Below are 16524 nucleotides of genomic sequence, written 5' to 3'. Positions count from 1 at the left end.
CAAGGCTAAAGAGCTGGAGCCCTGGAGGAAGTGGGAGAGGAGTGGGAGGAGATAGCGAGTAGGCGAAGGAGAGACTGGGAGCCCTTAGGCAGAAGGGAGGGCTAGGAGAGAGGGAGAAGGGGCGGGATGTGGGGCGTGGTTTCATGGATAGCCCGCCCCTCTCTGGCCCCGCCTCCGAGCCTTTCGCGGCGCTCTGCAAATATGAAGAGACTCTGCGGCGGCGGCAGTAGCGGCCACTGCATCTCCGAGCTGTGTGCGCCGGGGCGGGCCTCGGGACTGGGGCTGGGAGGCGAGGGATCGGGGTCGGACGCGGAGAGGTCGGGCTGTAGTCCGGAACCCCACGCGGGCCGGGGCCCGACGGCGCCGAGGGAGCGCGGGCCCCGCAGTCCCGCGCTGCGCCCACCAGCAATGGGGCGCGCCACCGCCTGAGGCTGGGCCTGGCGGGCGCCCGCCGGGGGCTGCGGCCGAGGAGCCGAGAGCGCCCCGCACCGGAGCGACCCGCGCGCGAGCAAGAAGGGGACCGAGACGGACGACAGCGAGGCCCCGAGGAACCCGGAGATGTCGCGCGTGCTCTGCATCCTGCTCGGATATCTGTTCCCAGCCCTCCTGTTGCACGGTGAGTCCTGGGGTGGGTAGAGGGTCGCGTCTTCCCTATGGCCCAGAGACGACGGTGGGAGTCGAGTTCCGTCGCCCGGGACACGATGTGTCCGCTTGCCCGATCCGGCCGGTGCGCAGAACCCCTTCCACCAGCGGCGCTTACAGTGCTTTTTGCTGCAACAGGCAGTGTCCTTTCTGGAAGGATGCGAACCTCGCCCAGACATATTTTATCTCTCACATCCGTAGCTGCATGGCGACGGAAAACTTTTGTGTCCACTCTGTGGGCCTTTCCAGCTGTAAACTGTCACGAAATCGCAGGCTTTGCGGTCCCTTTTCCACCGCTGTCAGAGCGCAGCAGGGGCTCTCGGTGAGGTCCTGGCCTTTACGAGACTGTAAAGAGAAAGCTGTGATGGTTTATGGGGAGGACACGTCTCGCGGGTGTTTGTCTGCTGTCTGAGGACCAGTGTTTGTAGTCTGCCTGCACCTTGGCTCCGCGTTGAAATTTAGTGTGTGCTGCTGAGTTCTCCGGGCGCTAGGGGATTCTTGGTAGCGGGTCTTGAAAGCTAGACGGAAGGAGCTGGACGCCCGGATCCCTCGCACTGGTGTGGGGCGAGTCTTCCTGTGCTGCTGCTAGCGCTGGTTCCCCAGGCTGTAGAAAAAACCTTCGCCAGACATCTGCGCTCGAAAGGGGTTCTAGAAATTGCACTGGGCAAAATAAGACGATTGCATTGGGGTGGAAAAGGTGTGTTTTATGACAGGTGGTTGTTGATAATTGTGGCAGGCAGTGATGCTTGGCATTCTGTTGTCCAGAGCAGTGGTCAGACACCTGACATTTCAAACAGCCAAGTGACTTCAACTGCTGTCCTTTCTCAACACCCACTGAAGACACTCAACAAGCTTGCTGCTGACCCTTCGGGAACCAGGACTGTGGGGTCGCACGCCCCCCTTCCCCCCAGAGAATCAAGAGAAGGGAAGGGAGCCACAGGCTTCTTTGTAGTCCTGCCGGAACAGATTTCGAAGTTCCCCCGAAGGCTTTGTGAACCTGCCTGCCCGATTGATTGCCAAGGTGTACACCAAGTCCCAGCCACCCCAGTGTCTTAAAAGTCAGGATGGAACGCTTGCAGTTCCAGGGCAAAAGAGAGAAGGTATAATTATAGGGTTGGACTTCTAGGCCCATCTGCTTAGAATTACAGAGCAGTTTTAATCTTTGGCTGAAACATGAAACAAATCAGAGCCAATGAGCAGATCAAACAGCAGCTGCCACACACACAAGAAAAAAAAAGAGAGGATGAAACAGGCAAAATTGCCCCCTTGTTAAAAAAAAAAAAAACTGTTATACTGTCTGCGGAAGGAGATAGTAGTACTGTCAAATGAAGAGGTGCTTAGAAGTTTCATGTCCGTAGACTATCTTGCACGAAATCATTGCCTGCTGAGCTTCAGGGCCCATCCTCAGAAATACACTATGGCCCCACTCTGAGCCTTTTTTCCAACTCTTGAGAAACAGGCTGTAATGATATGCCCACTTATCAATCCAGCTGAGATAGGAATAGCTGGCAGAAAGCAAGAGCAGGCATATCCGCATGTATCATTCGGTCTGATGTAGCCAGAAATCTCCCACACTGAAGTCAGGAGTCTGTGATTCCTCCTTGTATTTTGGGGAAGTCTCTCCAGCAGTGCCAGGAGATGAACAAGACAGCAGGAATAAGTGCAGGAGGCAGTCTGAGCTGTGAACAGGAACAAGGCCAGTGTGTGTGTGTGTGTGTGTGTGTGTGTGTGTGTGTGTGTGTGTGTGTTCATGACGAACACTGAAGATAAAAGGGGAAGATGGAAAAGCTTCAATGGACAGGCTGGATAAACTTTCACAAAGCAATGCAACTTCACATTGAGACTTCAGTGATGCAATTATTAAAACAAAAGTTACCCCAAGATCTACTTAGATCCAGGGAGGGGGTTGTGGGATTCCATGCAAGAAGTTAACGCACGGAGTAGTTATTCGAGTTACAAATGCTCAGGCTCTAAGAAGCTTGGCTATAACTAGTTAGGATATAAGTATAAGGCGCCAGAAAGGGTTTGAAATCCCTCCCTACCCCAGTTTTTATGTGTCTGAAGTATTTTAAGAGAAAACAGGTATTAATCAACATAACCAAAGAGGGTGGCTTGGTGAGCTGTACCATTGAGAGATAGGGGTTTTATAGGCTTCCGAAAAGTTCTGTAGCAAAAGCTGGAGCCTGCTTAATCATTTCAGTAGAAGACACAAGTCAGAAGGAAATCCCTGAATGGGTTAATGCTTTCTTTCCCGATACGTAGGCATGCTTTACTAACTGCCATGATAGATAGCAATATTGTAGATAAAAGCAAGTGTTATATGGTTCTAAATATACTTGTAGCCACTTTAAAACATTTCCGACTGCGTGTATAGATTTGCTGCACGGACAAGCGAGGTTAATGAGAAAAACACAGGAGGCTTTCTGAAGGACTCAAGCGAGGATACTGGTGGCAGTGCCATTTTGTATGGGATCCAGTCTTTGTTCAGTTGCGTAGCCACTTCGATTTCAATTCACTAGAAGTCATAAATCACCCCCAGATCCTATCAGTGAGTAAATTAGCTCTCACGGGACCCGGAGCTTTGGACTTTTACTCTTTCATACAACTGTACATGTAGCTCGAGACCCAAGTTCAAAGTGTGCATGGAAGTGTGCCCATCAGTCTGCTTCCCTCCCCCTCAGAGTCTGCAAACAACTGCCCTTCTTAATCCAAACAAAACCTCCTGAGTGTCACAGAGGTGCACAGCTGGCAGCTATCCATTATCACCGTTTTCTCTACCGAGATGAAAAGGCGGTGAGATTCGCATGTCACACTTCAGAACTCATTCAGCTCCAGACACAGGCTAGCGAAGGTGTGTGGAATACACGGGCTACCCTGACAGTGCAGCCAGCACACTTCCACCATGGAGCAGATGTTGGGAGAAGGCTGTTCCTCCAACCCTGTTTACTTTTGCAGACTCCTTTGACGTCTCAGAGAAGTGGAGACCTTTGTAAGCCTTCCCTTGGATTTAATTCATTCTATCAGACGTTCGGGGCTGCAAGATTGGCTCAGTTGGTAAAGGGCTTGCTTGCCTTACAAGCAACAGGACCTGAGTTTTATCCCAAGAACCTGCATAAGCACACTTGTAACCCCAGTGCTGGGAAGGTGGAGGCAGGCGTATTCCTGGTCAGCCAGGCTAGTCTGCTTGAACAGTGGGCCAGTGAGAGCCTGTCTAAAGAAGAAGAAGAAGAAAAAAAAAAGGCAGAGGTAGGTTATGTCTGAGGCCTGACACCTGAAGTTGTGCTCTGGCCTTCACACACCCGCGTGAACTTACACACACACACACACACACACACACACACACACACACACACACGGGAAGAGTGAAGTGGGTGGACTTTTAAAAACTGCCAATTACCAAATCAGTGCTTCACCAACAAGCTTCAAGAAAACTTTTGAATGGAACACACTAGAGATCTTCAAAATGTCATTTTCCTGACAATCGTTTTTGAAACAAACAAAACATTTTCTTCCCTGTTCCTATCCCCTCTTTGTCATCGTGTAAAGGATCATAACTTATTTGTGCACAGTCGGGGGCAAGGACCTTGGACAGATGTTAAGTGTTCGCTTGTTAAATAGATTGACTTACATCACATGTGGCTGAGGAGTTCAGTGGTAACCATGGGCATTCTTTGCCCCTAAAAGATAAAAGAACTGGACACAGCTGGGTCACGTGACCGTATCGATAGGTGCTGGCATGGCGCTGGTGAGGTGTGGAGGCACAGGACACATGGAGCAGGTGTGCCTTCAGCAGGTCTGCAGCGATCACACAGGAGCCTTAGGAAAAACACCTGCCAGCCTCTACCAGGACCCGGTGCTTCTGTGTCATGACCGTAGGCATGTGGACTATGGGTTCTCCCCAGCTCCAGGGTGAATTGTTCTGGAAAAGAGAGTGGCAGCTACCTAATTATGAGAAAGGCTCTGTATGGGAGTCTGTAGGTCTTCTCCAGTTTTAGTCATTCAGTGAGCCACTGTTCAGAAGGTTTGTCCATGAGCCCACTGCTTGCTAGGTGCAGGGCTGAGGAGGGGCTTTCCCTTTTCTTGAGAATTCCTGACGAGTATCTAGTGGTAGTGAAGAAATGACTCAGAGAACCCCAGATCCAGGAGGATGGCCCATTGTGAGTCATTGTACTAGTCTGATTTTGGGAATTCCACACATGTCCCACACAAATACACACATACCACAAATACCACACATGTACATATAGACAGTGTGCATCCATGTCCCCCACAAACACAGTTCATGTGTAATAAAACACACATGTACATCTCACACACAAACAACATATGCAGGACAAAGATCGTATCACACACAGCTACAAAGACACACATACCCACACATGTATAGATGGTACAGATATCATATCACACAAACATCACCCACCTACACCACAAACACCACACAAGAAGATATATTATAAATAGACATATACTGTACACAGCACATACATATATGTTACATAGGCATTTATCATTTATATGTGGTATACATATATACAGATATATGTGTGTATATATATATACACACACACATATATCTGTATATATATATACATACATACATACATACAGAGGACGTGGCCATCTCATTTCAGCCTACATCCAGTCCAAAGGCCTTTGTAGGTATTAAAAGTTGCCCACTAATCAAATCATTGCAGCCAGAAATGTGGAATCTTCACTTTATTATTTTTTCTAAAGGATACATATTTTCTGTATAAAGGTTCACAGATTATGTGAGCATTTCTCTTCATTTTTGCTTGTCATTAGAAAGAAACTTGGAATTAAAAACACAAGAGAGTGTGGTGTGCACCAGGGCCCCGATGGTGTTCAGCCATGGTGCCATCTGCAGCACACAAGCCCTTATTCCAGGACCTGGGAGCGATGTTGGAGCTTATCTCTCCGCATCCACTTCAAAGCATGCTTTACAGTAATGACTGCTTGTTTAATTGGACAGGGCGATTTCATGGCTAAGTAATTACCTGTAGTTAAGCTAATCAGCCTCATTTTCTGTATCAGCACTAGTGCTGACTTGAGATACTGCACCCCTCTGATGATCGAGGCACACACATTATGTAAAGTAGGGAAAGCTGCAGAATGAGTTCTGAGGAAAGGATTCTTCAAAACCCTCCGCTCAGAGGCAGTATCTCTAATGTGTTGACATTGCATTTATTTACTTTTTAATATTGTGTTTTAAGTATTAGAGTTTGTCTCTGGAGACTGGTCTGACCGAAAATTTATTCAGTTCCAAGTGTGCTTGAAAAGTACTGTGTTTCGGTGAATTTTGCATGGTGTTATCTAAAAACTGGCTTAGAAGATTTTACTTCCCAATAGGTTTTACATAGGCATTTGGAAACCAGAACCTATCTAGATAATTTAGTTCTTAAAATGTTATTGAAAAATCAAGGATTTGGACCCATATACTCAACCAGGGACTTTGCATAAGGAAGAACCAAACATGGTAGTTATTTTGCCCTTTGTTGAGCAAATGAATGTTGCAACCACTGACCCCTTCCCTTCCCTTCCCTTCCCTTCCCTTCCCTTCCCTTCCCTTCCCTTCCCTTCCCTTCCCTTCCCTTCCCTTCCCTTCCCTTCCCTTCCCTTCCCTTCCCTTCCCTTCCCTTCCCTTCCTTTCCCTTCCCTTCCCTTCCCTTCAGGGGTCTTTTTTGGTTTCTCAGTAGCCTGGCTTGCGCCTGAGAGCACCACAGGTCTAGGAAGGAGATGTGTGGGTAGCAGTAGAAGTCCCAGTGCCGTCCTTTGGAAAGCTCTGCTAGGTACCACCTTCCAAGAGCATCACCTGTGTCTTCAAGTGATACAACAGCTGGGCACTTAGGCTTGTTATTTGGGATACAAGGTTCAGTGTAAAAGTCGACCTTGTGCTTCCCCCTGATTCAAGCAAATCTGGGTCTTAGTTGCTGGTGGTGTTGGCTATTCTGAGCAGCAGGCTGCTGTTGAGTATGTTGGTAGAGATGATCTTAGTTGCTGGTGGTGTTGGCTATTCTGAGGAGCAGGCTGCTTTGAGTATGTTGGTAGAGACGATCACAGCAAAATCTAAGAGTCCTGGGTGCAGTCACTCTCCCGCCCGTGGGAGTGACACACTCCCACGTCTGCCCCTATGCATACATGTGAGCACAGTTCCGGGATTTGTGTAATATTTGGAAAGTGATAATCTATAAATGCTTAATCTCACAGAACTTAATTTGTTTTCAATAGGTGAAACAGTTGCCTTTCAGACTTCCACGTTACTCCTATCCTTGCATTCCCTCAAAATAATAAGAAAAAAAACACCACCCTTTTGCCATAATGATTTTATTTGGGTCCAGGCCATTCTTGAGATCATTTTCTGGAGAAGTTGTTTGATGGTTGACTTACTCAGAATTCCCCTGGACTGGGGACAGTGGTGGGAGCGTCTCTGTCAGTGGGCACTGTGGCTAACTGTTCAGAAATTTTTTTCCGTGTCTCCCTATCTAAGTGGTAGCTAGCGATTGACCAAATGAGACCGCGTGAAAAGTGAGTTGTCAAGTGGTGTGTGACCATGGAGGCCCCTGGGTTGACCGGAAGTCCAGGGCTCAGCTCCTTGAAAAAGAAGTGGTGAGGTGTAACGATGTTGACTTTTGCTTCCCCCAAAACTGAAAAGGCTCCATCAATAGAGCTTCTAATTCCTGGACCTTAAACAGAAGCAGCATCAGAAATAAGGTCATCCATAGTTTCCACATCAGCCAAAAAATCCAGAGACAGTGTTATCCACCTACAAAGAGAAAGAAGACAGACACTAACATACTTAAGACATGGTATGCCTTTTAAGGTTCATGCATACGAATCTGTGTGGTGAAGTCAGGTAGTGGAACCTTTAAAGGGTGACCTAAGCCAGGCTGTGTTGATACATGCCTATAATCACAGTTTCTTGAAGACTCCAAAGATCACAGCCAACCTGAGGAATGTTACAGAGTGAGTTCAAGGACAGCCGGGCCACTTAGTGAGACCCTGTAAAGAAGTGAGAAGAGGGGCTGAGGGTGGGGATGCTCAGCAATCGAGTACTTGCTTAGCATGCCCAAATCTCTAGGCTTGATCTTAGCATGCACACAGTTCCAGGTTTGGTCAGCCCCCAGGACTGCTCCTCTTGCTAGGTGGTCCCCAAGGTGAGGCCTGGTGGTTAGGGATTAAATCACTAGAGGCATTGCCCTTGGGAAGAACTAATGCTGGTTTCAGGGAATGAGTTACGTTCTTTCAAAAGCAAGTTGCCTTAACAGATCACCTGAAGCCCTTACCTGTTCTTGAGTGTGTCCCCTTCACAGTGCTATCAAGGATGCTATGAGCCACCACAGTGTGAGAAGCCACAACCCCAGCAGAGCTAAGCAAAAGTCAATACCATGCTCTACATTCAAAAATAAACTTAATTTAAACAATTTCTAGCCTCAGGTAGCTTGTTATGGGAAGTAATTTTATACAATTATTCACACACACACACACACACTATAAACTCACTGTCGCACTTGTTGAGTCTTCTCCACCTGCTGGCTGTCCGTTCCCTGGCCGAACTGGCTGCTTCAGCAGGTTGCTAAGCTGTGCCCATGACCGAGAGTTATATAGTAGGTTGGCATTTGTCTCCTACTTTCCAATTATTTGCATAATGGATTTTACTTCATTTACTGCTGACTAAAAACACAACCATAACTCTCCTTCCTTATGTGAGTCCGTTCTTTTGAATGACCCATCTGATGACCAACCATCACTGCTGCCTCTGCCTTTGAACCCCTGGCTTTATTCCCAGAGCACCCCTTAGTCACCTCTACCATCTCCTATCCAGACCTCCAAGTCAACAAAACTTACCTTAATTCATACTGTACTTCCTGACTCTAAAATATACAAATAGTTAATAGGTATTTGTTAAGCTGGGTAGAACTTGTCAACAACCATGTGCATGGTGCCGTGTGTTCCACTCCCTGATGTCTTCTTTGGAATCGTTATAGAACACAGGCTGCCAGCCCCACCCTTTGCTCCCTTCTGTAGAATCATCATAGAATGGTGTTTGCCAGCTGAGGCTTAGTTCTGAGTACTTGGTTTTCCTCAGAGCTCCAAGAGAGGCCAGCTCTGGGCCACCATTAACTGTTTGTTAGGAGAGAGATTTTGAGATTGGCTTGAGAGTGCTATTATTACCTGGAGTAGCAGTGCTAACAGTGCATAACATGCACTGTGCTAAATTAGACCAAGTCCAAGAGGAGTGGCATTGTGTGCTTATTACACATAAGTGGGCCGAAGCTCAGAGGGGTTGAGTAATTTGTGCGAGTTCCTCAACCTAAAGTGTATTTCAATTGCAAGATGCCCTCCCTCCCTTTGTTCTGCTTTAAGATCTTTGTAGTGAGTGTGCATCTTACTGCTGATGGGGATCACAGTCTCTTTGGTCTATAGGTATCAGTTAGGAAGAGTGGTAGACTCTGCCACTGGGCTAAACTCCTGATCCATAACATTGTTTTTGCCTGTGGTGACTTGGACAGAAGTATTCCCTTTTCCCCCATTCTTGTTTCCTGTGTAGGCATCGTGTATTCCTTGTTTTGAATTTAGTTGCAAGTAGGTTGGTTTTGAAAATCAGAAGGTAAACTATTGAGTCAGCATGCACACTCTCTCTCTTATAAGCTGCTGATAATTAACTCTCAGAGCATGAGAAGGAAACCACCGTGAAGGGTGTTAATTTGTCCTCAATGGGGCAAACATTTATCATGGGGAGAATAACTACAATTCCATATTTTCTCACCCAACGTATTTAGTGGCTTGAAAATGAGGATGCCCGCAAAAATATAAGGCTGTGTTTGTGTTTTGTATATAAACACTTGACAAATAAACATTTGCCCCTAAAGGCCAAAGGAAAATTCCAAGTCTCCTTGAACAGATAAATGTTGAGGCCATCTGAGGCTCCTGTGAATGATTCATGGGCATTGTTGAAGCATTATGTCATTGTTAAATGCAAGTGTTTTGTCTCTGGTAATAAATAATAATGCATCTCAACCGCCATTGAAGTCTGGGGTTGAATAAAATTCTGTAAGCAGCAAACCTAGTTTTAAACTAAGCTGCCCAGCTCAGGCAACTTCACCCCCATCCCTTGCACTCCTGGCTTTTATTAGCCAGGAGTTTATGATAAAGCATGCATAGAGTGTAAAGGAGTTTGAAAATCAAATTTTAGAACATAATTTGGTCACCACTGAGATGTTGGCGTTTTTATTGAATGCTGGAGTCACATTTCAAATAGAATCCTCTCCAGCTCTCATGCCTCCGGACTTTGATTAAGATCTATTTGAAGCTAGTCGTGTTATAATTGATCATATTATTGGCCCACCAGATAGCAGATTATATTACATTTCATTCTTTGATTGCCTAACAAGGGACATGTAGGAATGTTTAATGCCATTGGGTTAACTATAACTGTTGGAGTTGGTAGAGGTATGACGCATGGCACTTTTGCATCCTACAATAGTTCACAACCAAATGGAAGATCAATATGATCAAAATGATCAGGACTGAATGATCAGAATTGTGGTAAATACTCCATGAGTGCACACAGTGTAGATGGTGTCCATCACAGAGTTCAGCGTTGTCAGCAATTCACTCCTGACTCATCAGACTTCCTACCTGGCTCAGTGCCACATCTGAGCAGCAGCTGTGTGTGTGTGTCTGTGTGTGTGTGTGTGTGTGTGTGTGTGTGTGTGTGATGTTTTGTTAACAGGCTGGTTAGTGAAAGAAAGCAATGTCTGAGTTTAGGCAGCATGATTCTTCCTCCATTGCCCAGGTCACCCATCTGGGAGAGGACAAGTGAGATGGAAAGTGGTGCTAGGAGCATCGCTAGAGGAAGCACCTTCCCTCCATGAAAACATAGAAATGGAGGCCCTTGACTCATGACTATGACTAAATAATGATGTCACTATACAACAATTGTCTGCTTTTCATTATCGCCTGCAAGCAGCTCAGGCCATAGCAGTGGTGTTGGCCTTAGACTGTACTAGTAGCATTTGCCCCCATTGTAATCACCATGCCTGACAACAGCAAAGGAGAATGCTTTCGTTCTGGCTCCTTCTGTCAGAGAGGCTCCATCCTTCATGGCAAGGAAAGTAAAGAAGAGAAGCGCAGTTCATGGTGGTGGGAGCAGGGGCTGACTAGAAAGCAGAAAGCAATGACACCAGGGCTCAGCCTGTAACCTTCCAATGCCTATCCCCAGTGACCTACATCTCCCTGATAGGCTCAACCTCCTGAAGGTTCCACAGCTTCCCAAAATAATGCCACCCACTGGGGAGAAAACATTTCAAACCATAAGCCTTAGGGAGACATTCCATATTCAAACCATGACATATTGCCACCAGCTTAGGTCAGGAATCTCCTATTAGTTGACTAGTGCCCCTAGGAGCCTCCACATTGTGGCTCCCAACTGTGTTTGAAGAGAGCTGGGGCGTAGAAGCAGTTGCTCTGTCAACAGTGCAGGATTTTACAAAGAAAACCCTGAGAGTTCATATACAGAGGCCTATATCTTCTAACTGCTGGGACTGTGCCCTGAGAGTTCACCCCATCCTCTGAGCACTGGACCCACGGATAGCAGCTATCTGAATGTGAGCAGCCTGCTGGTTTCAAGAGTGGCACCCACAATGACCTTGACACCCCTTGTTGGACTTTACCTCTTGAAAGGTCTGGCCATCTCTTAACATTGAATCTGAAAGCCAAGATTCTAATTCATAAGCCTTTAGACAAACCATAACAAGGGCATCCATCTGGAGTCTGTGGTGGCCAGATAATATGTGACTCAGTATAGCATATGGGAGGCTGGCCAAGGAGCAGATCCCTGCCAGGGTTCAGAGCTGTCTCTTGGCCCCTTCTCTTTCCACATCTTCCAGGCTATGTTTTCACCAGTGTTGGTCTCTTTGCTTTTTCTAGTCCTGCACCTAAATTTGTCAGTTTGTGAAGGCTCCCTTCTTGACACCCCTTCCCGCCACTTCCCTTCAACCCCACCTCTTTTCTCAGTGCCTCTAGAAGAGTGTTCCTCAACCTGTGGGTCGAGACCCCTTTGGAGGGTGGAACAACCCTTTCACAAGGTTCACCTAAGACCAACAGGAAACACAGATATTTACATTATGGTTCATAACAGTAGCAAAATTACAGTTATGAAGTAGCAATGAAAATAGTTTTGTGGTTGAGGGGTCACCACAGCACGAGGAAGTATGTTAAAGGGTCACAGCATTGGGAAGTCAGAGAATCATTGTTCTGGAATGTGCCTCTCTTAATTTGACCTCCTAAGGTCTACTCATGGCTCTACCACGCAGGTGCTTGTGAAGACCAAGAAACCTAGGTGAATGCACCTGAACTCTGGCTTTGCAAAGAGCTCACTGGGTGGCCCCAAGCAAGCTCTGTTATGGTGCTCACAGGCTCTGTTTTTTACCTGGGAAATGATCTCCTAGTATGTTCCCTACTTTGGCATGAGCCCCGTGTGCAGCCTGGGGGAGTAAGCATGCTTTTGCCCCAGCCATCACTCCCAGCTATAGACACGACTGTCTACCTTACTCAGGCCTGCTGCTGTCTCTTTTGCTTACTTTCTGCTTTTGTTTTTCAGGGCTGGGAGAGGGTTCTGCCCTCCTTCATCCAGACAGCAGATCACATCCTCGGTCCTTAGAGAAAAGTGCCTGGAGGGCTTTCAAGGAGTCACAGTGCCACCATATGCTCAAGCACCTCCACAATGGTGCACGGATCACTGTGCAGATGCCGCCAACCATTGAGGGCCACTGGGTGTCCACAGGGTAAGAGCTGGAGCTGAGATAGGAAGGGGAGAGGGCAGTCTGGGAGTGGGGTCTATGGAAGACCCTCTGGTGGGTTTCGATGCTGGCTTCGTGCAATATGCAGAAACTAAGAACCAGGAAACCCTTGGAAATGATGGTTGGTTAAGCAAACAGAACTACGAGCTGTAGAAATCTTATGCCAAAAGCAGCAGTGGTATCATAGCACTGCTAACTGCACAGCACGAGTGAATAGATCCTTGTTTACTGAACTCGGTGGGACCACTTGCATATAAAGAGAAACCATTAGCAAGTGAAATTAAGCGTCTGTGTTTCACCAGCCCTGAAACATGACTGCAAAGCTTCTTATGGTCTAAATATTCTCGCCATATTCTGGTAACTTAATCTATGGCTTCAGGGCGCTGGGAGTAAGCTAAGAGCTGCCTCCGCTAGCCAGTTCTTAGATTCTTCACTGTGTTGTGAAGCTGAGATTAATCCCAGTTTGAGCTCTGGCTTATCTTCCATTAGAGCTTTTAAAAATAGCCCAGAGGCAGATCAGCGATTTTCTTTCTACCCATTAAATTGTTGAGCATTTATAAGACTAACTGGGATCTGATGACTCCTCCCTATACACAGTTCCTGGGATATGGATAGCAGCCTCCAGAGACCTTGGGGAAAATAACCAAACACGAATGGATGTAAGACAAAAGAAATTCAATTAAATGATGACATTGAGCTTTCCCCCCCTAAAAATGTGTCTCTTAAAATAACTATGATAAATTCTTTGCATATAAATTTTAAATGTAAAATTATGATCCAAAAGTAGTTATTTACTAGACGGCTGTGTGGGCCAAGCAGTTGTGTGTATTTGGTGTATATAGTGGTGACTCAGACAGACTTTGTCTCTATTATCAGATGTTTTACAGAGGGACCCAGGGAGGCAGGGGGGAATGACAGCAGGTACAGGAGAATGTGAGAGAGCCTTATTTGAACATCTAGTCTCTTCCTGCAGGAAGAATTATCTATGTAGAGAAACAAGCCAAGCTATGGCTGGATGCAGAGTAAGCATGGCCTGACCACCTTGGAGACCTCACTGACCCCAGACCTGCAACCTAGCTCCTTGCAGGTGGCTCTGAACTATCTTTCAGAATAGGTCTTTTTGTTACTGTTTTTGATCTGGGGTAGGCTTTTTCTCGTTGTGGTGTTGTGTTGGGTTTTTTTTTTTTTGAGACAACATTGCATTGTGTTATCCAGACTAAGCTTGAACTCCTGAGTTCAGGTGATCCTTTTGCTTAAGCCTCAGAAGTAGCTGGGACTACATGCAGGTATGTGCCCCTGTGTCCAGCTAACAGGTCTTCTAATCTAGGAAAACTCGAAAGTGATTGAATGATGTCATGCCTGGACCATGCTTAAAATGAGATTTGGCTTTATTAAAGGGTACTCCAGCTGTTTTGTGGCAAATGAATGGGAGCAGCCATAAGCCAGGACTGACTAGTGAGAGCCTTGCGCATGTTTGCTAGAGCTGACGATGGCTTAAGTGAAGGGATGGGGGAGCAATGGAGAGATGGTTGGTCTGAGATACACTGAGTTCAGGAGGGAGACTCCACAGGCTGTTGATGCTGAGGTTAAGAGAACAAAATGAAAAAGACGAGGTCTTCCCACTTCTGCCTCCACTGACCCCCAGCACAGCTCACACTAAACTCCAGTTTCTTGGGGTCAAAAGCCTAGAGTAGTCTTTGCCTCTTTCTTTTGCCTCCAGTGGCCAGTGCTCAAAGAATTATGTGTTTTATATCCACAAGGCATTATTCAACATCAATGGATATATTTACACAACAGAAGTACCCATATAAAGTACTAGTTACTGCTCATTGGTCTGCCAATTCAAAGTCGAAACTGTTGACGATTTTAAGAAGCACCTGTGTTTGGGATTTTATCCCGGTTGCTTGGTTTAGCCATGCTGTCTGTCAGCTCGGCTCAGAGTTCTTGATGTGCAGAGGCAGGATTCTGATGAGCTGAGTCGGCACTGGGAAGACCAGGTCTGACCCACTTCATAGTCAAACTCTGGGCAATAAATCAAGGAATCCCCTCCCTCCGCTGATGCAGGTTCTGCTGTGTCTATATGGACTGAGGACAAACCATGTTAAAATATCCCTGAGCCCATGAGCTATTTTGCTCTGTAGACCCAGTCACAAGTTTCTGGCTTGGGAGCTTAGCTTTTATCTAGGGACAGTTCTCCTTTGTCAACCAACACAAACCCAAGGAATCCTGGTCTCTCTTATTATGTTAGCTTTGCTCCCACTTAGTTGCCTTATTTTTTTCCCCCACCAAGAGAATAATACTTTTGAGTGGCTAGAAGAGCAAACTTCCAGTACTGCCAAGTTTCCATTTCAGGACAAAGGGCATCTCATACCAGCCTAGACAAGGTCCGTCATTTGAAATGTTCTTGAATCCTTTTGATCTACCAGGTAGCTGTTCTTTGTACAGACCAGCAGCACACTGTCCCCTCTTATCCCGTGAGAAGGGAACTTCCCTGCGAAGTTCCTGTTTCTTCTCACATACGAAGAGTGAGAAACTTTTAGATGAGAATAGTTAGGGTCAGTTGCGGAGGCTGAATTGTCTAGATTCCTGGTCAGGCTCTAGCACTTGGCTTTTTGTGAGTGTGCGCGCGTGTGTGTGCATATGTGTGTGTGATCTTGAACATGTTTCTTTTGCCTCAGTTTCTCCAGATGTGGATGGTCATCAGACAGGATACCTAAGTTGTGGTGAATGTTCAATAGATTGACTTTTCGCAGGCTTACTCTCTTCCACGTGCCCTTGGATTTACTCAAGATTTACCTGTTCTTTTCTTCAACAGCTGTGAAGTGAGGTCGGGGCCAGAGTTCATCACAAGGTCTTACAGATTCTACAACAATAACACCTTCAAGGCCTACCAGTTTTACTATGGCAGCAACCGCTGTACCAACCCCACCTATACGCTTATCATCCGAGGCAAGATCCGCCTGCGCCAGGCATCCTGGATCATCCGCGGGGGCACCGAGGCCGACTATCAGCTTCATGGCGTGCAAGTCATCTGCCATACGGAGGCAGTTGCTGAACAACTCAGCCGACTGGTGAACCGAACTTGCCCAGGCTTCCTGGCTCCTGGTAGTCTCTGGGTACAGGACACAGCCTATGACCTGTGGCAAGAGGAAAGTAGCCACGAGTGCACCAAGGCCGTGAACTTCGCCATGCACGAACTGCAGCTCATCCGTGTGGAGAAACAATATCCCCACCACAACCTGGACCACCTGGTGGAGGAGCTCTTCCTGGGCGACATCCACACCGATGCTACCCAGAGGGTGTTCTACCGGCCATCCAGTTACCAGCCTCCCCTGCAGAATGCCAAGGTATCCACCCACCTAACCACAGAGTCCTGCAGAGTCTGCATTCCCTGGACTAAGGAAAACAGGTGGCCCATGGGGCAAGTCAGGGAGATCCCAGGGGACCTGAGGAATGTAGGGTTCTATCTCGCAGAGGAGGTATTTCAGGAAAGTAAATGAAGTGTGGGATGCTGGGAAGTGACATGTAGCTGGGAGTCCTGGGACTGCCACCCACTTGTTTTGTGTTCTGGGGGGTAGTTGGGGTGTTCATGACAAATAACGCTAACAATCTCAGAACTGCAGCCCAGAGGACACCATGAGGAACATGAAGGGTACCATGACAACATGCCGCAAAAGACTCCCATCAACACCACACACCCTAGCACTAGAAGCCTCCTGAGACACGCTACCATGGCCCTCTAAGGTCCTAAGGGGTCAGGTGGATTTCAGTGCCAACATTCCAACCAAATCTCTTCTTTCTAGACCCGAGTTCTTCCCATTTTTTTTTAAATGACTTGGGAAGCCGCTGTGATTAGAAGGTGGACTGAGGAGGGTAGGAAGCCATTAAGCCTTAGAATGCTCCTTTATTGAGTTGTGGTCTTTTAATATTTGGGATTCACAAGCTGTCTCCTCCCCTAAGCTCCGAATCATGTCAGTCAGTGAGTCACTCATTCATTTCCACTCAGACGTTTGTGGAGTTCTGGGCTGGGAGGAGCAGAGTCAAGCCTGGTGGAGGCATC

The 16524-nt window shown here is 47.0% G+C and overlaps 1 protein-coding gene across 1 annotated transcript in view; it reads left to right on the top strand.

The window, feature by feature from the left end:
* The first annotated feature begins 408 nt into the window (after positions 1-408).
* Positions 409-16524, top strand: part of Apcdd1 (APC down-regulated 1) — a 30035-nt gene continuing 13919 nt past the window's right edge. Inside the window, exons 1-3 of the mRNA XM_075968492.1 lie at positions 409-616; positions 12266-12449; positions 15280-15811. Of these exons, the coding sequence (XP_075824607.1) occupies positions 559-616; positions 12266-12449; positions 15280-15811 (774 nt within the window). The 5' untranslated portion in view covers positions 409-558. The remainder of the gene's footprint in view (positions 617-12265; positions 12450-15279; positions 15812-16524) is intronic.

Source organism: Microtus pennsylvanicus, chromosome 4 (genome assembly GCF_037038515.1).
Source record: "Microtus pennsylvanicus isolate mMicPen1 chromosome 4, mMicPen1.hap1, whole genome shotgun sequence".
NCBI classification, from domain to species: domain Eukaryota; kingdom Metazoa; phylum Chordata; class Mammalia; order Rodentia; family Cricetidae; genus Microtus; species Microtus pennsylvanicus.
Note: the sequence above shows the minus strand (reverse complement) of the source record. Positions and strands in the feature narration are given on the sequence as shown.